Genomic DNA, 27,417 nt, shown 5'->3' with positions numbered 1-27,417 from the left:
GATAACACCAAATTTAACACACCTGCTCCCCATTACACCTGAGACCTTGTAACACTAACGAGTCAGACACCGGGGAGGGAAAATGGCTAATGGGGCCCAATTTTGACATTTTCACTTAGAGGTGTCCTCACTTTTGTTGCTGGCTGTGTGCTGTGTTATTTTGAGGGGACAGCAAATTTACACTATTATACAAGCTGTAGACACAATGGGAAACAATTAAATTAATTATAATTTCTTTAAACTATTTATATTAAAACAATTTTTATGAAATGTTATTCATCATTCATTTTCATAAAAACTAAATTTTATTGGGTATTTTATTTCATTATAACAATTTTATTTCAAAATCCTATAATTTCCTTATCATGAAACTAAAAAGGGTGTGTGTGTGTGTGTGTGTGTGTGTGTGTGTGTGTGTGTGTGTGTGTGTGTGTGTGTGTGTGTGTGTGTGTGTGTGTGTGTGTGTTTCTGGGCTATTCTGTCATTGCTTTGTGTGATTTTCCTGAGTCTGTTTTGTCACGGTTGTGTATGTATGTGACCTCTTTCCTTGGGGCTCTTTAAGAAGAGAGAAGTGTATAAAGCGGAGAGACTCGCTTCCTCCACCTATGTGTGTATTTACTGTATGTGTGTGTGTGCTGAAGTTTCCTCAGGGAGAGCTGAAACATATTGCAGGGTAAAATCTAATTATTTCTGCAGTTCAGTCACGCGTAGGCGTTCACGTGCATCTATCTGTGATTGTACATTCAAGCTTGTCATACAAAATATAAAATGATTATACAGTGTGTAGTAGTGGTTTGTATGTGTGTCTTTGCTATTTTTAGTTTTTGACTTAAAAGTGGTTTGTGTCAGCTACCAACTCAAAACTCTTTCTTGTTACACACACACACATTCACAGACACCAGAGCATTGCTGAGAAACAGACATAGCGAGGTCATGGGTTATGAGAAGCTCACCTCAAGGCTCTCACTGGATGTTGATAAGAGATAAGGACCAATCACTTAACAGGGCTCAGTCATGAGGTCATCTGTTAGTCCCATCACATCACACCACGCTTTGAGACTCTGGGATGGTTGCACTGGAGGGAAGTTTTGGGAAAGTATAGAGTCTTAATGGCTTAATCTTTTCTGTTAGCTTGACAACAGAAAGTCTATGTTGTGATGTTTACCATATGTTTTATTTACCATATTTATGTATCATGACGCAGACGAGGCATAATATATGTTGTACATCCATCCTATTTAACACATACATTCTTTTTGACTCTGTAGACAAAGTTGCTTTTTTAAATGTTTTGCCTCTTTGTGAAGGTGTAAGAATCTGTCCATTTCATTGATATAAAGTGGAACAATAGTGTGCAGTTGCTTTCTGTGTGGGTGTTCTGTATCGGTACAGAGCTGAAAAGGGCTGGAGAAGAAAGGCCACAAACATTCTGTATATTGAGTTGAGTTCATATGTGTTTTCTCTGGCATAAAGCAGATATAGCCCAAAGGCAAATGGGTTAAACAGTGTAATGATTAAGATAATATCTGCATGCATCAACATTGTGAAACCTGCTACATTCACTATTGTTTGAAGCACACAATATTGCCATCCTAAAGGCTGTAAACTGTCAAAGCCTTCTAAAAAGTGTTTTGTGTCTTTGTGTGTGTGTGTGTCTGTCAGATCAGGACGGAGCTGAGCCCAGCGCTAATTCAGTGTCTGCGTCCAATCTCCTGCGTCTTTCCCACTACACTGGGAGACAGGAGTGGCTCCAGAGGTCCCAACAGCTGCTGGCAGCCTTCTCTGACCGTCTCACCAGGGTCCCCATAGCACTGCCTGAAATGACCCGGGCTCTGATGGCACAGCACTACACACTTAAACAGGTTATTCTTACATCCACATGCACACACATACGCTCACACAGCGGTTGCATGCTAGTTTGTATTTGTCTACTTATTCACTTTTTATCTTTCTTAACAAATTTGAAGATTCTGCTCTGAGGTACACGGGGATCAAACAAAAGGTTTTAACCAGTGGTACAAATGACTGGGACAACCGAGCAACCTTTATTCCTATTCCCTGGCTTGGTGAACCTTCAAGGCCAGCTCAGCTTTGGGAGTGGGTGTTTACCCGGCTTTGCCGGCATGCCTGACAAATTGTGCGAACACAATAGACATTTCAATTAGCAACAAGAACGGAACCAAACAATACGCAGCAACTTAACAAAAGCTGAGCAAGCGGCTGGTAAAACAATGAACATCCCTATATTGGCTCTGCTGACTCACCGCTATTATCACCATTACCATGCACTGAAGATAGAATTCATCAGTGTAAGTAAGCTAGACTGCTACAGCTGCCCACAGTGCTACAGAGGACTATGTTTCTTTAACAGTAAGACCATTAGACATTTTCAGTAAGTAAATGTGTAGATAAAAATTTCTGATTCTTATGTCATTGCTGCAACTACAACATTTTCAGTGTTGATAAGGAAATATTTATAATCAACCAAATAATTCCTCTGATCTATAAGGATTAAATATTACAAGCAGGAAGAGAACACAAATCCTCATGAAGCGTATCCTCCAAGTGTATGGTATTTTTACTGCTATTTTCAGTCTTCCTATACAATTCAGAGCAGATCTAACAAATGAAGAATTATTTAAAAATCATACATTTTCTGGATTTTTGTTTTAGATTCCGTCTCTCACAGTTTAAGTGTACCTATGATAAAAATTACATGCTTTGTAAGTAGGAAAACCTGCAAAATCAGCAGTGTATCAAATACTTGTTCTCCCCATTGTATATGGCTCCATCTGGCTCTGTATGTCGTAAAACGGAGCTGTTGGTAGAAAAAGCAGTGCAAAACAGAGCGTTCAGAACAGGAGGGAATCTGAGGTTTTTGCTCACAGGAATTTCTTTTAAATACTTTAACCTCGTTATTTGAAGCTTTGGCCATGTTTAACGTGAACATCCAATGTTGTAACATTGTAGATAAGTCATAAAATATGGAAAAGCATAAGAGGTCTCCTTTAATATCCACTTAATCCCTGGACACACTGACTGTGAAGCTCTTTTCCCCCTCTTTTCTAACAGCCTTTGTGCATTTCATGGGCTATTTAAGTTGTTCAGCCTCAGTAATATAATCGGTTTTGAAGTATGAACACCCTCATTTAGCCTCAAAGTAGCATACTAGCAAATCAAAGCAGGAGTTACCTCGAAGTTTCCCGGTCACCCTAAGAAAACCTTTGACATGAAGGCTGTTCAATCAAAGGCACAGAGAAAGAAATAATGGGAGTAGAAACAGGGAGGGGAGGGGGATAGTTGTGTCGGTCATTTGCAGAGGTGGATTCGAGGCTATAGGGCGAGGATAACGAGCTCAGGGACGAGGCGAGGTGAGGCAGTCCCAGAGAAAACACCTGCCTCCCTTGTTACTGTGTACACAGTACTGATCTCTATTACTTCCTCCCCCACTCCCCTCCTCTGTCTGTCCTCTTTTGTCTCTTATTTTACTTATTCATAATCTTTCATCTTGTCGTTGTTCTGTCCCCCCCCCCCCACACACACACACACCATTCTCCACGTGTATTTTTGTAGATCGTGATCTGTGGCCAGAGGGATGCCCCAGACACCACAGGTCTTCTAGCAACAGTCAACTCCCTCTTCCTACCACATAAGGTAAGTGTTTGTGAGTCATCATCTTCACAAACGTGCGTACATGTCATCAGTCCCTAAAGCAACACTGAAAAGCAATGATCAAGTTGCAGCGCGCAGACATGCATTGATTTACAGCAATATCAGTACCTCTACGGGGGCAGCAGATTCACAGTAACCTTTGAAAGACGTGCACACAAAAACACAGACTCACATGGCTTCAGAGTGGGACCAACCTCATCAGTGCCTGGGGTGTTGGCTGATTTAAGTGTGGTTCTTTAAAGGTCAGCCTGAGCTCCTCTCCTCCACCCAGCTATCTCTTTCCTGGCTTTAGCTGACCTTAAAGCCCTTTCCTAACATCTAGATGCCTAGTGGGTCTAAATCTTAACTCTGAAATTGAAGTGTGTTTGAGTGTGTGAGGCTTCCTGCCAGCCCTGACACAGGCTGTTTGTTATGAGTTGGACAGCTGTCAGTCTGAGTCAGACTGAAATCCAGTGTGGTTAACCGAGGCTGTCATATTTATGTTTCCTATGGCCACATTTCTCAGATGTTTCATCCTTAAACCTTTAAGAGAAGTCTTTGATTCTCAATAAGCGCTTGTAGTTAAAAGTAATAACAATCAACATTATGGGAAATTGGCCTATTTAGAGAGTTAAAATATAAGATCCATAGCCGCTGTCATGTCTGTCCACTAAGTATGAGGATAGTGCCAGCAGGTGATCAGCTTATCTTAGCACAGAGACTGGAAGCACGATTCCCAGGCCAAGACATATAGTCCTTTAAGTTAAGCTCCTGTAAAACCACAGCATGTCTTTTTTTGAACAGAATTAACAAACAAGTGAGCTTTAGAGTTTTTAACCTTTGGGCAGAGCCGTTAATGGCTAGCCAGACAGGCCGTTTCCCCCTGTTTCCAATCTCTATGCTAAGTTAAGCTAACCACCTGCTGGTTACAACTTCACATTTACCATACTGACATTAGAGTGATATCGTTCTTCTCATCTGTCTCATAGCAAAAAGGGCAACTAGTGGATTTCTCTGAATGTTGAAATGTTATTTGAGATACATTGAAAGATAGATGACAGATATTTATAGATACAGATAAAAACATACATACCACACAAGTACTAAACATAAGAGTTAAAAGTAAAAAGTATGAAAGAATGCGTGCATATTGCTATAAGGTGTGGAAAAGTTAACAGCGTGTATTGCATTTTGCCAGAAGTTACAGAGAATGTAATTGTAAGTCCAGTTACACTCCAGTTGGACGTCAGCATCTTCCCAGGTCACTGATGTCCACACTGCATCTTCCTCTCCATCATCACCTTTGTTCTGTAAAGGGAACTAAAGTTTCAGGGTGACACACGGACTGACACATATGTTCCCAGTAAAGGTTCCTGCAAAGCAGGCGTGCCAGCTCTCTGTGTCTCAGTACATACGCTCGGCATACTTAACAAAACAACCTTCAGAGAGTCCAGCTCAACTCCTCCTCTCCTAACTGAGCTGGCATTCCTAATTTGCTTGTTGAGCTTCACTCTCACGCTCCGTCCCCAGCACAGCAGCATTGAAGATAGCACTGTCCACCACAGAATATTATATCACACATAACATTTGCAGCTTCCTGTTGCAGATGTAGAAGCATCTGAGCATCCACAGGAATGTAGGCCCTCTTGCAGAAGTAGGGTTCCCATGCGCCCCACTGGCTAAAGCCACATCATAATATTAAAAAAGGGAAAAGTACAGAGAAGCTTATAAAGGAAAATGTATGATCTCTCTTTCACAGTTCTTGTCAGTACATGTGCCGCAGCATCCTGGATCACCTGGGGAGTCTTAAGGGGCTTATTAAGGCACCCTGACAATGAGGAATTGCAATTATCGAGACTACCTTACCGAGACTCCTTATGGTGGTGCTGTATGCCAGGGTAATGCCATCTAGAGTAACCATATCTTTAGATAACTTTTTTCTGAGGTGTTTGGGGCCATGTACAACAACCAGTTTGTCTGAGTTCAACATCAGAAAATTGCAGGTCATCCAGGTATTTATGTCCTTAAGGCATGCTTGAAGTTTAGCTAACTTCTTGGTTTCTTTCCAGCTTGATCACAATGCTTTCCAGTGTAGAGCGGTTTCTTTAATGGCAATTAAATGTCCCAGTCTCTGGAATAGGTAATGATGGTCAGTGGTGTTGAATGCAGCACCAAGATCTAACAAGACAAGTACTGAGATAAGTCCTTTGTCTGATGCAGCTAGAAGGGCATTTGTAATTTCCACCAGTGCTGTCTGTGTGCTATGATGAGCTCTAAATAATCCGAAAATTATCAAATAAAATATTTTTTATGTTTAAAGTCACACAACTGATGAGAACTGCTTCTCAAGGAAGAAAGCAAGCCTGATGTAAGACATAAAAGTTCTAGCATACAATATAAACTGTCCTGTCAGATACAGTACATCTTGCTAATTTTATAACTTTGACCTACTGTTCTTAACCAATAATGTTAGCCAAGCAACCTGGGTGTAATGTAGGCTAAAAACGTGTCGGCACAAGTGTCATTTACACTGGGAATGTTGGGGACATGTCCCCACCACTTTTTGAAATGGCAGATTTTGTCCCCACCACTTTTTGAAAGCATTTGTTAAAAATGTTCTGAAAAATAGCTTTCAACAAGAAATGTTACAAATAATAATAACAAATGAAAATGCATTGAGAAAGGTATATTTGCACGATAAGAAAACATGCAATGTAATTTAAATATAGAAGAAACAAATGCCCATTGTCCAAAAAAACTAACTTAAGCTAAAAAAACAAGCTACAGATTATAAAATGACCCAAAAACGTGCATACACCAGTCAGTAACTATAACAGTTTCTTGACACAATTTCTATTTGGCAGCAAAAAAGCAAACTGTGCCCAGTGTAATTGATTCTAGGCGAAGTGAGGGATGAGGATGAGAGCTCAATCCAGTGTAAACTAGATTCATCAGTGTTTTATGTTTTGCTTATCTTGTCACCTTTTGTGCAGAATTGCTAAATGAAGCACTGAGTTGTGTTTATTTGACCAGCCCATGGCCGAAATTAGATCAGTAAATTAAAACTGTGATTGACACCCTCCATTTCTCTCTCTCTCTCTCCCACACACACACACACACATTCATTAGGGCCCTATTGAAATATAGATGAGTTGCAGTAGCATCAGGCCATTCCAGATCCCTGCAGAGAGACAGACACCAAGAACGAGCCAGATAGAGCCTTTATCAGGGTGGATCTATTATTAAGGTGGATGTACGTTATCACCCCCAGCCAGGACCAGTGACATGATTATGGGGGGGTTTCAGAATATCAAAGCAGGTTTAGATTTTAGATGTGGAATGCAAATATGTTTTATTTGGTTTTGAACATGTTGTAATCACACACAAAAAAAATATGTGACTATTATTTCTCTTAACTAATATCCATTTATTGTTATTTATTGTTTTTTTTAGCAATAGTAAGAATTTTTGGGTATTTGTAGCCTTCTGAGCCCTGCGATTACCTTGTAGAGGCAAGTATTTGCGGGTCAAAGGCCTTACGTTTGTGTAAGTCTTCTTCTGTCTTAGGTGTTTTATTCATCAAATTCAAATTAATAAGGCTTCAGCGAGAGTGAGGGTTAGGGCCTTTGTCTGCTAATGAGTGCAGTAACGTCAGGGCTGAGCACAAGGGAGGAATGTAGTTTTAAAGGCCTCATGCAGTGGAGGATGAGATAAGACATGATGGTGACCAGAGAACGACACCAGTCTTTACTTCTGGGACCCATAAGATGCTAAATGAGAACGAGATGACACACTTAATGAGAGTACTATAACAAGAAGAGTCAAGAGGGGAACAGCGTTTCTTTTTATTACTTGGACAGAGGCACAGATTAAAAAAGAAAATCAGAATGGGTTGTGTGAAAATGCCCAGAAAAAGCAGACTTCACTTGTGTTTTCTTAGACACTGAATGTAAAGAGGAAACAACACTCACACTGTGTGTGGGTGTGTGTGTGTGTGTGTTTGTGTAAGCCAGAAAAAGACACATCTGGACAGGTCTGTCAGGGTGACACGACAGATCCAGATTTTGTTCTAATGAGCTTCATTGAACCTCAGAGTGAGATGGAGCCTGGAGTCAGATGGGAAAGAATAAATGAGACCTAGGAGTGTGCGTGTGTGTGTGTGTGTCCAGATGTTGTGAGAACAGCTGGCCATTAGCGGCAGTAGCAACTATCTTGGCTGGACTAAGATGTGATGATCCAGCACAACACTTAACACACAAACACACACACACTCTCACTCTTGGGGACGAGACACAACACTCCCAGAGGAGTAGCACCACTGCCTGCAACAGCTGTGAGACACACACACACACACACACACACACTAGCAGGCACACACTTTTTTGATACAATATGTCCACACACATGTACCCAAATAGCAACAGAACACATGAACACATTCTCTGGTGCATATACACACATGCATACCCGTAGAGCAGCAGAAAACAAACAAACAATTAGATAATAGATGATTAACTGGATGAAAAGCAATGCGACTGAATCGGTATGAGAACAATAAAGGATAAAGTGTATGATGGAGTCAAGAGGGTGAATTACGTAAGTACTGTGGGTGGGAAGAGATGGAGGGATGTTAGATGAGACAAACGGAGGAGGCAGAGGGAAGAGCGTGATGGGCTTGTGCTCCACGTTACATTAGGTAGCTACGGGCAGAGAACATGTCTAATTTAAGTCCAATTATTCCTCGCCTGTTTTCCTGGTCCGAGGCCGGCGTGCTCTAATTGTGCTGAATGAGGTGCTCAGAGCACAACTCTTGCTAATCTAAACACACATACACACACACACTCGTAGATCTTCACTTCATTAAATTTATTTACCATTTATATTCACCACAAGACTGTGCTTCTCAGTTCACCCCAGCACTCTGAGCTTCTGCCGCACGTTTTCCTTGTTGGAATCAATTACGACCCTAACAGCCATACTGAAACATCGCTCCCGATTGTAATTGCTGCAGTAAATTGTGGTTAATTTTTCTATTACACGGAAATATGGCTTGATTAGAGTTAGGCTCGAGGTTCGTTGAGAGTGAAGAGGCTCTGAAATTGTGAGAGGAGGAAACGTAACTAGAGGTGCAGCCTTTCTAGCAATTATTCTTTGAGGGACTTTCTCAGTCATCCTTTTCCCTTTCCCACACTCAGTTGGTAACAGCAAGAACACCAAACTGGACTATAGTCAGAAAATAGTAGATTAGATTAGTTTGAAATGAATGCATGTCTGCAAGGTAAATGTGCTGACTTTTAGCTTTACAGAAGACATTTAGACATGTAAAGAACCGGTGTTCAAGATTGCTCTCTGGTTTTCTCTTTTTCTCTACTGGCACTGTATGGAACACAATAACACTCAGTGGAAACCATCCAGCATTAAGCATAATGATTTGCATTAATAGAACATGTTTTTCTGCGTTGTCAAGTATGTTGAAGTTATAAAGCAACAAAGCCTCTTGGCAGAAGCGTTGACAGCGGTTCGAAGTATAAATTCCTGTTGGTGCAAGATTTACGTGTGTGGTCTTTTATGAGCTGAATAATGTTTTGCGAGGGCTACAATTCCAATTGTGAATTTCTGCTGTTGATAGCCTGGAGGCCTCTCGTCAGTGCTGCTTAATAATCAGTCTCGACTGTGCAAGAGGCAAGTCTCCGTCGTTGTGTTACACGATTAGTCGCAGAGAGCAGGCAGGTTCTGCTGGCGCTCTCTGGAGTGCACTTAACTAAGGAAATCGAGTGGATGTGGAAACGGGGGAAGGTGTCTGTGGCAAGTGTTAAGAAGGGGCCGCAAGATGCTGATCTTAGTTAAAGATGCTTAGGGGCAGAAAGAGCAGTCGGTGTTACAGGGATTTTGTAGGATTTAATCAACGAGATGGAGGAATTCTCGGGCGGTGGTAACTGTAAGTGGCCACATTTCCTATTTATTCCTCCTTCCTCCGCTGCCTTTTACATCTTTCCTGATCAGATTCCCCAGAGAGGAGAAAAAGAGCAGTACAGAGCGGAATAGAGGATAGGCAGGAGAGGAGAAGGAAGGGAGGAGCATGGCCCGCAAGGGGAGAGAGGGGGACTTCTGAAAGCATCTCTGGAGGGAGACAACTGCGAATCACTAACAAGACCTCAGAGACATGGGGAAGACTTAGAAGGGTGATGGGGAAGGCAAGCAGATGGAGGGATGGAAGGAAACGGGTGGAGATGGAGGAACCTAGTCAGAGGTTGACTGGTAACAACACAGTGCAGAGGAGGATTACAGCTAGGCAGTTTCACAGTCCTCCTCAGTGACCTTTGACCTCCCTTACTTCAGTCTGCTGCCTCGTTACTCCTCTACTGTTTTTTTCCCCTCAGTCACAATCCCTCTGTTCTCTCATCAAAGGCCTGTGTGTGTATTTGTCCGTACATACGTAGTATTGTGTCCTCAGAATTGATTATCCTGTTCGCTGTGACCTGCTAAGCCCGTTAGCCAGTCAGAGAGCAGAACCCAGGTTGACAGCTGTGGGAAAGGTCCCAGATGGTTCCCGTCACAGGAAAGTGGTTCCCAGGCAGATTGTAATGCATTCAGGTAGCCACTCATCTTCTTTCTCCTGCCTTTTCTCTCTTAGTTTGCACACCATCATACTTTGAAATTCAATTTAACTCATTGACTCATATTAATCTCACTCCATTCTTCCTTGACTTGTTAATCTGCAGTTTTACATTTCTCTCCACTGAGTGATTTTCTTTCCTCATCCTTCCATCTAGTAATTCCACCATGTGCCAGTACATCCATAAAAATACGGGGTGGGGGGTGCGCATACTCTCAGGATCCAGCACAGAGTGGACAGCTTTAGTGTTAGTGGTAGTGTTGGAGATATAATCCTCTCCTTGGGATTGTATCTTGTCGGTGCGTCTGCCGGGCTTGACGCTCCATGCTTATCCATATCTCAGCTTGGTAAATAAAACCCGTGCTGAAGAGATAAGACGCCTGTGCACATGCATTTATACACAAACACGCACAGAGTTCCAGATGCCCACGTTTTCCTCACTCTGTCGCTCTCTCTTTATCTTTGTAAGCTGTGAATGTTTTCCTCTGATATAATCAGGGATGTAGTGGGAGTTAACACGCTTGTCCAAGTTTAGTTTAACCATTGTTTTATTTGTGAATGAGGGTTTTCTTAAGGCTGCAGACAAAAGGGGGCTCTGGTAGATGTCGAGTTAATGATGGATGTGGATTTACAAAAATACTGCCATTTGAATGCACTTTTGTCTTACAATCAGAGTTGTAGGTCATTTTGAAGGTCATCAAAATCAGGGTCATAGTCGTTTATTACACATTTACGTCATTTAAATTGTTTTGTCATTATGAGACATAGCCTTTTTATTATTATTATTATTATTATTATTATTATTCATTATTATGCATTTATAAGGGCAGTTAGAGAAAAGATGAACAGAGACACTTTTCCTGTCACCACACGAAGCAGATGAATGGTTTTTGCCTCCTTGCTGTATGGCTGGACAATAAAACAATAACAATAATTATCGTGATATAATTTTTTTCAATAACAATATAGGAAATGTTCAATAAATATTCAATGAATGTTTTATTTTATTCACTTAAATCATACACAAATTAACACTTTATTTTTTATTCCGATGTTTATTTTGTTGAGGAAAAGGACTGAAAAAAGCTTTTACTTAATTGTATTCATGCGTACTTGTTGACAAAGATTTTATCATAATTGTTTTGAATGTTCTACCTCAGATTTGTGAAGTGATCCACTGTTTGGCATCAAGTTTCACCAGCCTTTAAACTCTACTACTTATCGTGATAATTATCGATATTGAAAGATATGAAACTTTTTATTGTGATAACAATTTTGGCCATATCGTCCAGCCCAACCTTGCTGCCACTGGCTGAATAACATTATCGGTATTACGTGCTTGTCCTTCACCTTCCACTGCATCAGTCCCTCTTTTTCTCCTAGTTTATCAACCACAATTCTATTATTGGGCTTTTTAATGAACCCATCTGCATAAATGTGTATACTCGCCACTAACTGGACAGGAGGGGTCTACTACCGGTGGTCTAAATGGGGTTATTGACAGTGTTGCATGTGAATTACTTAATGTCACAGTAGATCTCCCTTAATCTGTCAAAATGGCAGACGGCCTTCAGGTTTTTTTGTGTCATCAATAAAAATATGTGCCAATGATGGAGAATTTTCAGTTAACATTAACACTTTTAATAGGCAAGAACATAGAACAGTTAGTGCGTACATTACCCAATTTCGTGATTTATTTCAAAATATGACTTTTATGTTGCGTTTCATAATCTGTTGCTCCATGCATAAGTTGCCTAATTAAGGTATAGATAGGAAAACGTAAGGGAAATTAAGGACTGTTTTAACACCTTTAAAACATTATAAAACCACGTTTTAAACATCAGACTGGTCTCAAACCTTCATGAACAGTTTCAAAACTATTAGAACTAAACCGTTTGTGTGGCCATAAGTAGTGGAAACACTCTACGCTAAGCCAAAATCTTATTGGCAGTCAAAGTTAAGGAAAGCAGTTCTGAGCTGTTTGTTCATTGACAATGCCAAGACTCAATTTGCATTTACACATACTGGAGAACTGTCTGTCGAAGGACGTCCTGCATCAATCTTTCTCTGAACTATATACAGATACTGTGCAGTTCAGTGAGCACAGCCTAACTACTTCAAAATAACAGTTTCTACATCTTGTTTTAATGTGCTCCATCACCTGCCTCTTCATTGAAGCCAGTAACGGCTCTGCTGATGCTGCTGCTGTGGAGGCAGAGCTATTATCTGGATCTGTCTCTTCATTCTACCGTGCTGTAGAAGATGTTGGTGGAACTTTCCTGATCATCAGTTAATCAGTTAAATTAGTAATTTAAGATCAAAGTGATAAGTTTAACAATACTTCAACTTCAGGTTACACTGATTGTCCGATTACAAAGAACCTAAAACAACTCTTGTTTCTTATATCCCCATTAAAATGTATTTTTACGTAAACATAAGCACCAAACAAAACCTCCTAAGAAAAAATAGATAACATGTAGTTGATCCCAGAGTGTTGGCAGCCAGTCCTTGACTGATAAAGTACTACAGTGTGCACAGGTTGAAAAAAAATCAATTTGAAAGGATTTTTAAATCACAAGAGTGGCAGTTTTATATATTTATTACATTTTTAAAAGAGGCTATAGAGACGATACTGCTGGCAATGATGACGCCTGTTGCCAACAAATTTAGTCAGCTTTAGCCACTTAACATTAATTCAGTGAACTGGATGAACTACAAAAACATAAATCTTGGTTGTCTGGATAAAATTTTCCTGCATACAGTAGCGGACAGTTAACTACTACAAGTACAAATACAAATTTGAGGTGTTTTCTTTTCATGCCACTCTAATTTTACTCCACTACATCTCAAGGGAGGGAAATATTATAGATTGTATTCCTTTACATTTATCTTTATTTACTAGTATCTTTTCATATTAAGATTTTTACACTCACAAACAAATATGATGCTTTGTTATAAATTAAACTACCAAACTGTTTATGCAAGCACAGCTGAAACGATTAGTCGAAGTCAATTGACAAAAATTAATTGGAAATTGACTATTTTGATCATAAAGTAATTTAAGTCACTTTTTATGTAAAATATGCATGTGGGTGACTGGATTAAATGCGCTGGGAGTAGATTGTGTATTGAAAACGGTGTAGAAGCTGAGCTGCAGTTGACAGAAGTCATTATTGCATGTATGCCTGTGTCAACAAATATAAGTCAATATATATAGTAAGATAGATTTATAATATTTTCATGCAAACTACAACTACTCTAAACATAAACAATCCCTGAAAACACATTATATGGTCTGTGATACTGGAGTACATTTCTTTCCTGGCACATCTCTGTTTCTCTACATGTACCAAATGGTCTTTTTCTTCTGAAACTCTTTCTCTCTCTTCTTCTTATCCTTCTCAGTTGTTTTTTCCTCCCACTGTAAATGAAGCATCGTTTACTCAGTGGATCGTTGTGCTGTCTTTAAGAGGCCACATATGTCTGTGTAGATACGTATTACTGTAGCATGAAATGAGATGTGGGCTAGTGCACAGATGACTCCACAGTATGATGTAACAGCCCAAATGTTCCAGCCAGTGATCCTTTCTCACCTGATGTAAGACTCAATGTTGTCCTGAGCTGCTTTAGTTCACAATTTCCCACGATGGGTTGGAAAGAAAGCTGAATTTTTTATCCTATTTCCCATTCGGACCTGCTGTGTGACTGCGAGCTAATGAAACACCTCTTATGGAGTCAAGCAGTCTTTAATCTCACACATACAGACAGCCGCTAGTGGTTCTCAGGGGTCATTACTGTTCATCTGCCTTTCAGCAGCGTGACCCTGCCTGTAAAAACTTTGACCGCCTGAAACAGGAGTCATGGTCTGTGGCAAGAAATTAAATATGTCACAGCTTTTTTTGTAACTTTTAAAATATGACATTTTCTTGATGAAAACATGTACAGTCAATAACGTCTAATCACTTCCATAGCTCAAGCCTGTGAATGTCCAGCCCAATTAAGAGTTGCACCGCTACAGGATTTGTGAGGCTGATACAAATATCGATATGCACTAATATCAGCCAACCTCATTTAAAGGTTCACTGTGTAATATTTAGGATGATCTTTTGACAGAAATGCAATATAATATACATAACTATGTTTACAGTGGTGTATAAAGACCTTGCATAATGAACCGTTACGTTTTTTTTATCTTAGAATGAGCCATTTCTATCTACATGCAAAGCGGGTCCCCTTACCTGGACGTCCCCTTGTTGCGCTGCTATGTTTCTACTGTAGCCTAAACGGTCAAACAGCTCTACAGAGCGCGTTTCATCACTAAGTTGAATATGTACGATGAAGATGAAGAACGAGTAACGTTAGTAGTAGTAGTGTAGTAGTAGAAGTAGTACACTGGTTTATTATAAGTAAGAAAAGAAGAGAAATTGGACAAATGGAGGACCACACGTATTATTAAGCACGACACGCTCACCGTAGCTTTTACTGCGCTCTTGGAAAAGGAGGGGTGAGCGGTGACTGATGGTGCATTCATGTGGTGTTGGAATAATCAGAATCTTATTTTCCCCCTTAAATCGTTATTGCAAAAAGAGAAATAAAGTATACATGGGACATAAAGAAGTATACCGAACTTTGATTTGTACAAAATCTCGTCTTGCATATTTTGCAAACATGTAATTTGCAACATGGTTATAACGGCTAGTTTGCTGGCCATGTAGATCGAAGTAGATGTCTTGGGAAATGGGATCACCCTAGGAGCATGTGAATGCAACGTGAGTTACTGTTCGCATCCCTCTCCTCTAGATGCCACTAAAACTTACAAATTGAGCCTTTAAGTAGTGGCCCTGCACTATGCTGAAGTCGGCTCACAGGGATAAATACTGGTACTGTTCCCCAGAACAGTTAGAGCTGAAAAGCGTTTTGAAGCTCACCTGGTAGAGCACGCGCACCAGGTACAAGGCCTTACCGCAGCAGCCCAGGTTCGATTCTATCTGCATGTCATCCCCTCTCTCCCACATTTCCTGTCTCTTTCTTTAGCTGTTCTTTCAAAGTAAAGGCAAAAAAAGTAAAGCGTTTTGAATGAACAATGAAACGAAAGCCTGAGTTGAATGATATAAAGGTATAAAACAGGTAGTATTTATGAGCCGTGACCAAATCTGTTTCCATCTATTTCTTACTTGCTTCGTTGTTGGACAACAGAAAAGGAAAAACCTGTAAATAAGATCAACTAGATTTGTGAATTCTGCTGTACTGAAACACGGTGTAGGTTATCACAGAGAGCAGGAGGAGACTTTATGGTGGTTTAATGGGCTTAGTAACCCGTGGTCTGCCTCAGCAGTCACTCATTTAAAGTGCCAATATAGCCAATCACACAGCTGTTGCCATAAACTACGTTCACGTGGAGTGTGTCAGATGGTCGTGGCGCACCAGCTTGGATGACATTTGAGTCAGGATATTCAGTCCACGAGTGATCTGAGCTCACACACTTTTATCATCTGTTGTTCCACCCTTATCGAACTATTACCAGGATATTTTTAAAGCTTTTGGTTATAACTCTTTAACCATTCACAACAGTAACTTAAGAGTGTTTTGATATTTAACGGTGCCACACCTGCCTCGAGAAAGTCCCCTTATAGACTCCTACATGACTATAAATGTGACTTCATATACATATCAGGCAATAACATCTGATCTGATTCATCTTTGTATTTATGATTTGGAGCGGCATGGTGGCAAAAACTATAAATATGGGATAATTAATACATTAAAACTATGTAGTTCTACTCTTCCTGTGCATATTTAAAGTGCAATTAATGAAACGCATCCATATGCCTAATATCAGTCCTTACTGAGTCTTCAGCCAGTCTTTTACATATACAAATGGGGTTTGGAGAATCGTAGAAGTTCAGTAAGCCATGTGTCAGTCAAAAGGTTAACCTGTATTTATGCTGATTTTGTTAGACAGGGTTGGGAATACAAAATAAGGATTTGCAGCAGCAAGCTGGAAGCTGAAAGAAGTGGGGGCGATGGTGAGACGGCTGATAAATTCTGTCTGGGCAGGAATTTTCATTTTTATGGAGATTGTTTTTTAACTTTTTGTCAAGGCTATATTGCAGTGAGTTGGAAGGTTTACACACTTTATCAGTCATCTGTTTTATATCAGTCATTTATTTTATTATAAATAAAATGCTTATCAGTCCACATTGGTTAATTTAAGTGTGTGTGCCTATTTTGCAGGACCTGGGTGTCCCTGTTCCTGTGAAGGTTGCGCTAATGGGCCATTAGTAAAACAATGGGATGCATTCTTACAGTTTGATTCGCCACTATTGCTTCTTTGTTGCATGACTCGTTAAATCTACAATTACAAAAATGGCTGCTTATGTTCCAAAATACATTTTCAGCTCATTCTTGTGAAGATCTAAACTCCCGCTCTGCCGACTGAGACATCCATCAAATATCCGTTTTATGGTCATGCAGTCGCCTGGTGAAATAAACAATAAAGAGCGATTAATGAGCGCAGCCTTTCTGTGAGATCGCAGAGAAGTGCATCAGTGTGCGTCATGGTGCATCATAATTTATCAGAGGAATGCTGGATTTCCACTGTGAACATAAAGAAGGTTTAAGCCCTGAGTAAAGTGAAGTCGTTCATCAGACCATCCCACAAGCCATCTGCCAGACCTTCCTACAGGCAGCCGTTAATATTTCCAAGACACAACAGGCTATAGGTGTGAATACACGACTCTTTTTCTCTTGAATGTGCCAACGCACACTCATGGTTTCCCCATGAATAAACAGTGTCGGATTGTTTACCAGACTTTTAAATCAGATATCAGGATGCAGAATATAGTCTATATTTAGGACATTTAAACCGGCCATTCAGATTTTCACGGTTAGTGTTGAACTAAGCAGTCAATCGCAGTCTGAAGCAGCCACACACCAAGAAATGCATCAGCTCAGAGCCTGTCAGAGGACAGCCAGCCCAGTTCAACACAGTAACCCAACACAGCGACATTGTGTGTTTTGTTTTTTGCATATGGCCCAGATATTTTAACAGCTTTTGTCTTTGTTTCCTGGTAAACTGGTGATTGAGCCCGTCTCTCCCTATATTTTACACATTGGTGATGCAAAAGCATATAAGCATGATAAACCTCGATCACAGGGCTTTTCTTTGCAGTTTTATTTTAAACCTGTAGGTTACTTGATGGTGCCAACATTATACTGCACAATTTAAATGCAGGCATGCAACTGAAATTTCATCTTTTTGGTAACATGTAGAGGGGAATGGCTTTAGGAATTCTTCATTTCAGAGAACCTTGTCAAGCCTAACTTTAAGCCATCCATTATACCAGTTAAAGAAACAATGGGAGTAGGGATGGGGGTCGTTAATCTTTATTGATATTGATACCATTATTGAGACTGCTTAACGATCCGAGTCTTTATGGATACCACTATTGATACTTTACTATTATTTAGTGACGGTTATTTGGACCAGACCCAACGGCATGAGGAAGGCATGTGCAATAACATTGTTATATATTGAGATGACATATGACTTGCAATAAATAAACAAATATTGAAGTCTGCATATTAACTGCCTGGTTGTTTTTAAATTAATTATAGGATTAAAATTTAATATTTTAAATAAAACTGTTGTTTCTCAAGCAGCAACATTAATGTTTACAACAGCAAATAAACTCAATGTCTGACATCATAATACTGAGTGACGTTTAGGAAGAATAAAAAACTCATCAGTCGTTCCTCGTACTCCTCCTCTCTGCCGTTATTCACTGCCTGCAGGTAACGTTACCTGGCAGAAGGAGGAGCGGCTGGTTTGTCTCAGCCAGCAGCTGAGTTTACAACAATGTGCCAGATTTTAAGACTACAGACCAGTCTGTGCTCCAGACAGACAGCTTTCTATTTAGCTTGTTTTTAACATTTGGCTAATTGCCAAGCTAACGTCGCTGTGCTTGTATAAAACATACAGGATACAATAAACAGGGATTGGTCAACCTTTGGCAAGGTTGCAGGGTTGATGGTGTAGATGTATTTGTAAAAATACCTACAGTAATACTTTTCCATCCACTGTACTACCTGTTGGCATAACCTTTACTTAAAGTCTTTCCCATGTGGGATAGTTTAAGACATCTGGCCATGTCTTTATAACGCCCATATGTCAGATTTGATCTCCTTAACATTTTTAACTTGCTGTGACTTTTATGACTTTAGCAAATGAGAATTCCCTTTCATCTTAAATGCAACACAAGCTGATGAAGTGTGTCGTAGGTGTCAGGGGCCTGATCGAGGACAGGGGCCGTTAATTCTGCTGAGACACCAAGGCATCCTCACGCGTCACTGCAGACACTGGTGATTTAGTGGAGAGGGTCCTGTGGGGACCGTCTGCAGCTGAAAACTGATGCTCAGCATGACAAAGGACAGAGCACACCACCGGAACAAGCTCGCCCACTCACTCTTCGCTCAGGTCGGAAGACACGCGAGTGAATCTGTGGCTTTGTGTGTGTGTGTGTGTGTGTAGGTTTCAATCAAAGTGTTTTTGTGAAACTGCATATAAGAAGGATTTTTGACATTTAAAATAACCCATGTGACCTTTTTTATGCTCAATAACAGCAACTTGGTTTAGTGTAGTGCAAGACAAAATATCACAGGGAAGGAACAGAGAAAGGGCAAAACAGTAACATACAAAACAAAAACGCTGTGTTCCTCAAATGCTTACAAAGGTAGAAATGAAAGATGTGGATAATAACAGAGAAATAATTGCGTTTAGAATTCCATTTGCAACACAACACAAATTAATGAAGACATGGCTTGTATGAAAGCTGGGTTGGAGATAACGCATATTATTTCTGATATGTTATTGCGTGAGAGTTTTACTCTTTACTTGTGAGTAGAGCGCTGGACGTTTACGGGAGATAAATGAGTTTGGTTGGGCTGGTTAGAAACACCTTGTTCTAATTACTGTTTTATTTTCATCACCATGGTCATCACATTTGCAGTTAGTAGGGTCGAAGCAGAGTTGAGCACTAGCATCATATATAACTTGAGACAATATAAATGGATCTGCATCAGAGGTTTTTGCCATGCCATTTATTCAATTGAATCTATCCCTCTTGGATTTTGGCTTGATTTTTATGTTTTATTCGGGTCGTTCACTTGTGGTTACAGCACCAATAAACAGTTTCCCAATTTATTTTCCATAACTTTCTAATAGTTTTACAGATTTTTATTGAGATTCACTGAGCCCTCGTGCCCTGTCTTTATTCTGCCTCTATGTATTTAATTCCTTTAGTTTCTCTGCCTTCTTCCCTCCTTTCAAACAGCCTAATTTATTTTCCCTCCAGTGCTCTCGCCTCACCCTCCTCCCCATCCACTCTCTCCTGGTGAATATTCAGTTGAGCGAATGAAGCGGTTGGTGTGAACGGATCACTGACAGTGTGTGCGGCTCATGTGGTCCCGCTGCACCGCCTCCCTCCATCGCCCAAATTTTATGTCCACGTGAATGTGTCTGTCTGTTTTCTGTCCCGGGGCGGAGGTCCAGATGTCAGGTTATTATGATGACTGAGCAGGTCCCTTCGTGTGTGTGTGTGTGTGTCTGTGTGTGTGTGTGAGAGAGAAAGTAAACAAAATGAGAAGGCTGGAGGAAGTAAATCTCCTCACGCTTGCTTGCACACATCGCTGTTCACCCGTCCTCAGGTGCGACAGCGGCTCTCAGAAGTGTGTGTTTGGTGGGTTCATTGTGTTTGATTGGCTCTAGCGTGCTGATAGTGGTCGGCCCATGAGTCGTGTGCATACTAGCTAGTGTTAGAAACTGAGGGGAGAGGAATCATTAAAATGGTTGCCGAAGATGTGTGTTACTGTCAACACAGGTATGCTCTGTTCTTTTAAAGTGTCTGAGCTCGACTGGTTTGGCAGTGAGAGAGTGAGAGAGGAAGAGTGGGAGGGAGCTGTCAGTGTAGGGACATTTAACGTGTGTGTGTGTGTGTGTGTGTGTGTGTGTGTGTTTCAGGGTTGCCCAGTGTATGAAGGGATTAACCCTGTGGGAGTTTTACTGTGCTCACATGTGTAGCCAACTGTGCTGTCTGCTACAGCTACACACACACACACACACACACATATTTTGCAGAACCAGGACCACACATCACATTCACAAGCCTTGTATATATAGGTTCACACATAGTCTGTCTCTGTCTGTTGCTCTCTTTCTCCATCACTCTTCACGCACACAAACACACACACACACACTCATCCTGTCCGGTCCCCAGGGGTGCGTGCAGATAGTGTTGTTGTGACACAGACAGACTACAGCGTGACCTTAGCGTGGAGGGCGTGTGGAGGGCCCAGGGAGTGACTGCATGAAGCTGACAAGCACAAAGAAGAGTCGGTACAGAGAGGAAAAGGTTCAGCTTGGATGGGAAATCCTCCTCCTGTCTCCATAGCAACGGTCACACCATTATGACCACATTCCATTACACTCCATGCAAGTCTTCCCCTGTGTGTGTGTGTGTATGTTAATGCCAAAATGTTTACAGCCAAACCCTCTACAGCGCTCTGTGTGAATCCATAGTTTGTATACCCTGAGCTGCGTCTAACAGGTGTTTCAGCCTCACTGTAGAGAATAAGATGAGACAGGACGGCATTCCCTAAGGAGGAGATGATGAAGTGATCTAATAGAGACCGCTCCGGAGACGGTCTTTAATGGCAGGAGAGAAGCAGCAGGACCCATTGATAGTTTTTTTTGTCATTAGAAGTGCAGATGTCTAACCGGCACAAATGAGCATCTAAATGGTGGAGTGGAGCACTTGGGGCGCATTGAGACGCCCATTGAATGAGGACACGAGGCTCATTGAGGAAGGATGAAGAGGATGCAAACAGTTCTACATGTTGGCGTGGGTGAATGCTGGTTGGCAGTCCTGCAGGGCACAGAGGAGTGTCTGCTCTAATGGACATTGTTGTCTAATGGCCAAGGCTAGAAACAGGGTGAAGGCGGGAGCATACAGAATTAAGCAAGTGTTATACTTTCCTCATCTGTGAGTATGCAAGGGACTGCGAGGGTCCGTGTGTTGAATAAAATGTAATGCTTAGGCTCTGTGCGGACAGCTGCGTGCCTCCCGTTTTTTATGACCCACTACTCTACCAGGGCACCAACCGATCTACTGTGCATGTGTGGAACGAGTCCGCCAAATTGACTCCAGAGAGTAGTATAAACAAAAGTAGTCCATGTCCTTGGTGTCCGCAGCTGTCCTTGTACACTTCCGCTTTGAAGTATATTCAAGGCTTTAGGGGTACCTGACACTGCCGTCTCTTCCAGCTACCTGTACATGGCTTGGTATGAATGGGTTTGGTGCAGTTGTACTGGGTAGGCTGAGGACCAAACTTGTAACCAAAAAGTCACAATTTGAACTTACACTAACGTGTCTTAGAGCCCCACGTTTACCCACATAATATCATTTGAAATTTTTTGATGAGATAATTTCAGTCTGTACTGACCACACAGCAGGTGAAAAAACAAGCGTAAGTTCAAGATACCCAGGATATCTTTTTGTTATCTGGCTTCACTAGCCGTAAAAACCGCGATCAGGCTAAGCGGTCGCACAGCTAGGGCTGTCGCGGTGAAGTAATTTCCACCGCGGCAATATGTTGGGGCTCAACAGCGTGGTATGTGGTATTATCGCATTTTTCATCAATGAAGTAATTTGTTGCCATATAGCAGAGTAAGAGTGTCTGTATCTGTCACCTCACTGCACAGTGAGCCGCTAACAGAAGCTTTATGGTCTGAGCAAGCTAGCTGCTGCGTGCTAGTTAACAACATTGCCAAGCAAACTCCTTTTTGTAGTTTGACCGTGTCTTTTTCAGACGTAGCTATATCATTACCCTCAGGGCATGTCTATAAAGTCAATTTACATACAGCAGCATACACATACACACGCGCCGGTGTGGAGCATAATGACTGTCTGCTACTTACCACTGCGTTGTTGTAACATTAACACCACAGAAAGCAACATGAAAAACAGCTCCAGGCTTCCGACACACTACGCTCCTTAGTTAGTGAGATTCAAATGAGGCTTACTGTCCACAGTTTCTCTGGACTGTCCCTCAGGATCACAACATTAGTCCAACATCGCCGAGTGTGCTAGCCACATTAGCCACGCAATATGCTAACGGCAAGTTAGCTAACCTTTAAAATAAACAGTAAAACAACACAAAACACGGCAACAATTACAGCTTCAGAGTTTGGGTTGTGGAACTTTTGAAGCACTCATTTATTAATTTAACACGCCCTGAAGTGTATAATATGAGAATTGCGGTTGTTGTGGTGCTTGCCATCCTCTGCAGTTGGCTTGACCAGTATTTCAATTTTGTGGTTATCGCGACAGCCCTATGCACAGCGCTGGTTACCAATTCGGTAAGTCAACCCAGGGTTTCCCAATCCAGCCATGAGCACGTTAACATAAACCGGGCAATGTTTGCAGCAGATCACCAGTCTCAACAGGCTTATAATATCACTGCCCCATCATTAGAGCAGGTGAGTAGATCGGACTATAATTATGTTTCCATTAAATTCATGTCTTGCTTAGATGTGTTCATTTTGCATGTTCGACAATGATTGCTTGATTTGGCTTTTCGACATTAAAGGCTGGGGGCACAGAATTTGAACTCAATAACTCATTTAACCCACTCAAAAATGTTCCAGACATTGTTCAAAATTAACCTAATAAAGCAATGATCTGGAAATATCATTTATGACATAAAAATTGGTTAAATTGTGATCATGGCCTCTGTTCCCAACATTTCCTGGAAACTTACCTGCGCCCAAATAGCTAAATGAGGGCTATTACCTGACCAGTCTCTTTAATATAAAAAAAACAAATGCCTGCTAAAGTATAATATACAAATTCATATTAAACTTAACTACCAAAATATAACCCTAACCAAAATATATGCTCACTTAACCTCACATACAAAGAAAAATTAAACCATTTCTTTTAACGGCTGTGACAGGCAGTGTCAAACGGATGACGGAAGAAATAAAAAATAAATATAAAAACATAAAAATTTGAGTGAGTTAATTCTCGTTTGTCTTCACACGTGGACAAAATGTTGAGGTTTAGAATATAGTATTAGGGCATATCGCTTTTTAAAAGTGTGTATACAGCAAGGTGTATTAACATGATGGACATGTCCTGCATTGTGTCTGGATCTGATAATCAGTCGAGCCTCCAGTCATCAGTATTTTCGTACCCTTTAAAGCGTTCTGATTGAGCTTCAGTCCACCATACGCCAACATACATGTCAGTCGTCTCCGGCAGAACTTCATCTGAGACGAGATGTATCACCGGACCCCTCCCCTCATTCTGTCTTTCTGTCTACCCCCTCCTCTCCCTCCTTTTATCACTTCTGTCTGTGCTCGATGTTTATGTTGTCATCCCTCTCGCTCCACTGTGAAGCACGGGTGGTGCGGGGCCAGGAGGAAATGACACGTGTTTGACAGGAAGCTGCCTTAGGGACAGACAGGGCAGCCCTCTTTAACTTCACTCTGCTGCCTGTCCAAGAGCACCGACACACACACACACACACACACACACACACACACACACACACACACAACAACATAAGCAGATTCAAAGACAGGCAATCTCATCCTCTGTTTTGTCACCTTTAGCCACATTCACACACCTGTCAATAGTTTTTCCCATATTTAAATGAGTTATTTGGATGTGAACATATGCATCCACACACCATTCTCTTTTAGTTTTGAGGTGTTGGTTTGTGTGAAGTGTATGTGTGTTTGTATAAGTTATAGTATTAAAAAACAGAAATGATCACTATCCCAGTTGGGAGTTGCTCCTTTTCTGAGAAGCTCCACTGATCCAAAAAACGTTTCAAGATGTGAATTTTACTTTGGAGACGATAACATAGACACTCACATTTGGCTTCCTGATGTGGCCATCAGTCATGGCCACATGATCCCTTTCCGGAAGATAGCATACAGCATCAGTCTGGACTAACAGTAGTGAGTGCAACCTGGATACGGAATTACAAGCATTACTGAGCTTGATGTCTTTGCTAGCAACTCTTCTATCCTCAAATCTTCTACAACTGCGGAGTAGACAGTCTGCTTCCTGTTTACACCGGCATGCACACACCCAGTGTATGTTAATGGGACGTTTTCAGCGGTTTTACTATGGATGGAGATCACTTGCAGCTAAAATGCTGGTGTGGACGGAGATCATTTCAAAAACGTATACTGTGGATATAGCTTTAGTAACTGAGCTACTGCTGAATAGAGGAAAAAAACAACAAACTATCCAATCCAGTCCCTCAAACCATCTCTAGAGCTAGCCACAAACCCATTTAGCTTATTAACTGCAAATTATAAATGCAATGCATCTCCATTCTACTTACAGCGACTGTGGAAACAAAATGCATGCATATTGGCTAGTCCATACAGAAACAACTGTAGAAAACTAAACTAACAAAAGCAGATTTATAGTATGGAGCCCTAAAACTGGCAAGAAAACACCATCAGTCAGTTGAATAAAATACATGAACCTTATTTGACTCTATCTGTTTATCTTATAATTTAAATAACTACTTCATTTTAAAGAAAATTACCCACACAACATTTCAAATTGTCCTATGCTAATATCAGTATTCCATAATATATCAGTATTTTAAGTTAGCTGCAGCTAACTTTCTTAATTAAACCACACTAGCCAATGCATGTACTGTTAATCCAATCAATCACTGCTGTAGCATCGATGCATAACCTTTTGCAACTGCAGCTAAAGCATTCAGTACTTAACAATGCTAGATATACCATACTCTCTCTGATATTATCTTCATCTTAAGTTTATGTTTCTTGTTTTTATCAAGGGCCACACTGTTGTGAAATCATTAACATGTTGTAGATGTGTCTGACTTAATGTATCTTTTCTCATAGGTAAAATAAACCAGTCTTAACACTTAGACTAAACACTACACCAGTAATGTGCGTTAGCAACTAACTTTTTTGAAAAATAAAACAAGCTAGTTAATGATAAATTAAAAGTAAAATAAATGAAGTTTAGATTTATTTTATCAACTGGTGGTCAAAAAAAGTATAAAGCTGTGTATTTTTTAAACTCTATTTACTAGCAATTTATTTATTTGTTTAATCCGTTTTATTTTTGTCTCATTTGACAACTCTTTTCTGCCTTTCAGCTGTTTTAGGGCTCTATATGTAAAGGCAAATAAGCAAAATAAGAAAGTTTATTTTTGACATGTTAAACTGACCCCCCCCCCCCCCAACCCTTATCTGCTATTTTTTCTCTCCTTCCCTCTCTGGCAGGTCTTGATGCTCATTGAAGATGATGCAGACAGTTTCCTGTGCCAGCGTCTGCCTGTCCTCTCCTCCATGTCCCAACAGGGCGGTGTCGCCACGGCCTACGTCTGCCAGGACTATACCTGTTCTCTTCCTGTCACTGACCCCCAGGAACTACGCAGGCTACTGCTGGACGGGACCACGGAAATGCAGGCAGAATGAAGGCTGTCCTCTTCATAGACTGTGCTCCTCCAATCTGCAGCCCTAGCCGAGCTTATATTTGCCATAAAGGAATGCAAATGCCTAAAAAGTTGACTCACTACATTGGTAGGAATAGTTACAGTAATGTGAGGTTCAATCCTTTATTCCAGACCTGAAACTCCAGTCTATTCTTTATCAGCAATACCAGCTAAGTATTACCTCAAATATCAACTCATGTCTTTTTTAGCTGGCTTTCAGAGACAGATGATCAGTGGAGCTTTACTGAAATTCTGGTGTACAAATATCCTTTGAAATATGCAGCAGTGGCAACCTACTGAAAATATGCAGCACTTGTACAAAATGTCCTGGCTTGACTGTTAGCCCAGAAGTAAACTACAGACTATGACCACTTGGATGAATTGGACCGACAATATATTACAGATGAAGAAGCCTTGTGTTCCAGCTCCCACATTCATGTCACATGGATCTGACAGTGGAAGCCTGTGTCTGTTTCAGTGTATTAAAAAAAAAGTTTGTTTGCAGGTTAGTATGTATGTATGTACAGAAATTTTAAGAGTCTATAGCGTGTGCATTTGATTTCATTTGTAGTAACCTCCCAGTGAGCGAGCTGCTCCCTTAAGATCCTCCGTTTCCCGTCTGCTCTCACCCTCATCTCGGATTCTCCTCCACTGCTACAGAGACCCATGTCTCGTGGCTTTTATCTTGAGGTTTAGACAACAACAAATACACAGCATGTACACGCACAACCCTGAATAATAAAGATATTTTCCTTTATAAGCAGTGCCCATTTCATCTTTTTGAATGTCTGCTTCTTTTTTGTTTGAAGTTGTTATTCTCTGGGTGCACAACTGTTGTCTTGGAACAAGGCTTTGTAAGTGGGATCACTTAAACACTCCTGAAAAAGTTGCTTGATTTAAGATTGTGTTTTCTTTTTTTTCTGCTTTAAAACTTAGACGAATAAATTACACAACATGTTGACATATTTATGATGTGTTCTTTCTCTCAGTCCAAGATGGGATAACGGCAGCAGGAAAGGAGTGAATGTGTCCCAGCAGTCTGTCTTTCTCTTCTTTTGTACTATAAATACTCATCATACAGAGAGAAACCCACTGTTGTGTTTTCGTTTCCTCGCCTCTTCCCCCAGCAGGCTGGATGAAGGTAATGTAAACACTGTGTGTTGTAGCGAGAAGGGGCACATGGGAGAGTGTGTGTGGGAAAGAGAGAGAGAGACAGATGGGCTGCTGCTGATGTTGAGGCGAGGGAGTTTGGTCTCCGAGGGTCCAGCTCTGGGCTCTGGAAGCGAAGGAGGAGAATAGGCGGGAGGAGAAACGCAGCACATGTGATATATCTGTCACGGCAGCTTTGGATACCTCACCAAGAACACTTAAAACATCTGCCCTTGTTTACTTTAGCTTTCCCTCTTCTTTCTCTCTCTCGCTCTACTTTTGTGTGCCAACAATCCCCACCACCACCTCTCCTCTCCCTTTCTGATCTGGCGAGGGCCTTGTCGCCTCAAGAACGAGGGAAGTCATTTTGGCAGACGGCTGCTTCTGTGAAAGAAGAAGAAATTGCCAAGAGAGAAAAAGAGGAAAACAGGGCGAAGAGGGGGAATATA

General features: G+C 41.0%; 1 protein-coding gene across 2 annotated transcripts in view; it reads left to right on the top strand.

The window, feature by feature from the left end:
* Nucleotides 1-26,576, top strand: part of spata20 (spermatogenesis associated 20) — a 55,125-nt gene extending 28,549 nt beyond the window's left edge. Inside the window, exons 14-16 of one of the 2 annotated variants that reach the window (XM_038735998.1) lie at nt 1,663-1,862; nt 3,574-3,654; nt 25,608-26,576. In XM_038735998.1, the coding sequence (XP_038591926.1) occupies nt 1,663-1,862; nt 3,574-3,654; nt 25,608-25,802 (476 nt within the window). In that variant the 3' untranslated portion in view covers nt 25,803-26,576. Of the gene's footprint in view, nt 1-1,662; nt 1,863-3,573; nt 3,655-25,607 lie in introns of those variants that run through there. The other variant, XM_038735999.1, reaches the window with a different exon arrangement.
* Nucleotides 26,577-27,417: the final 841 nt, after the last annotated feature.

The sequence above is a fragment of the Micropterus salmoides genome, unplaced genomic scaffold (assembly GCF_014851395.1).
Source record: "Micropterus salmoides isolate LMB-PRFRI ecotype aquatic unplaced genomic scaffold, ASM1485139v1 Ms_hic_scaffold_21, whole genome shotgun sequence".
Classification (NCBI taxonomy): domain Eukaryota; kingdom Metazoa; phylum Chordata; class Actinopteri; order Centrarchiformes; family Centrarchidae; genus Micropterus; species Micropterus salmoides.
This window is presented reverse-complemented; position numbering and strand designations above follow the sequence as displayed.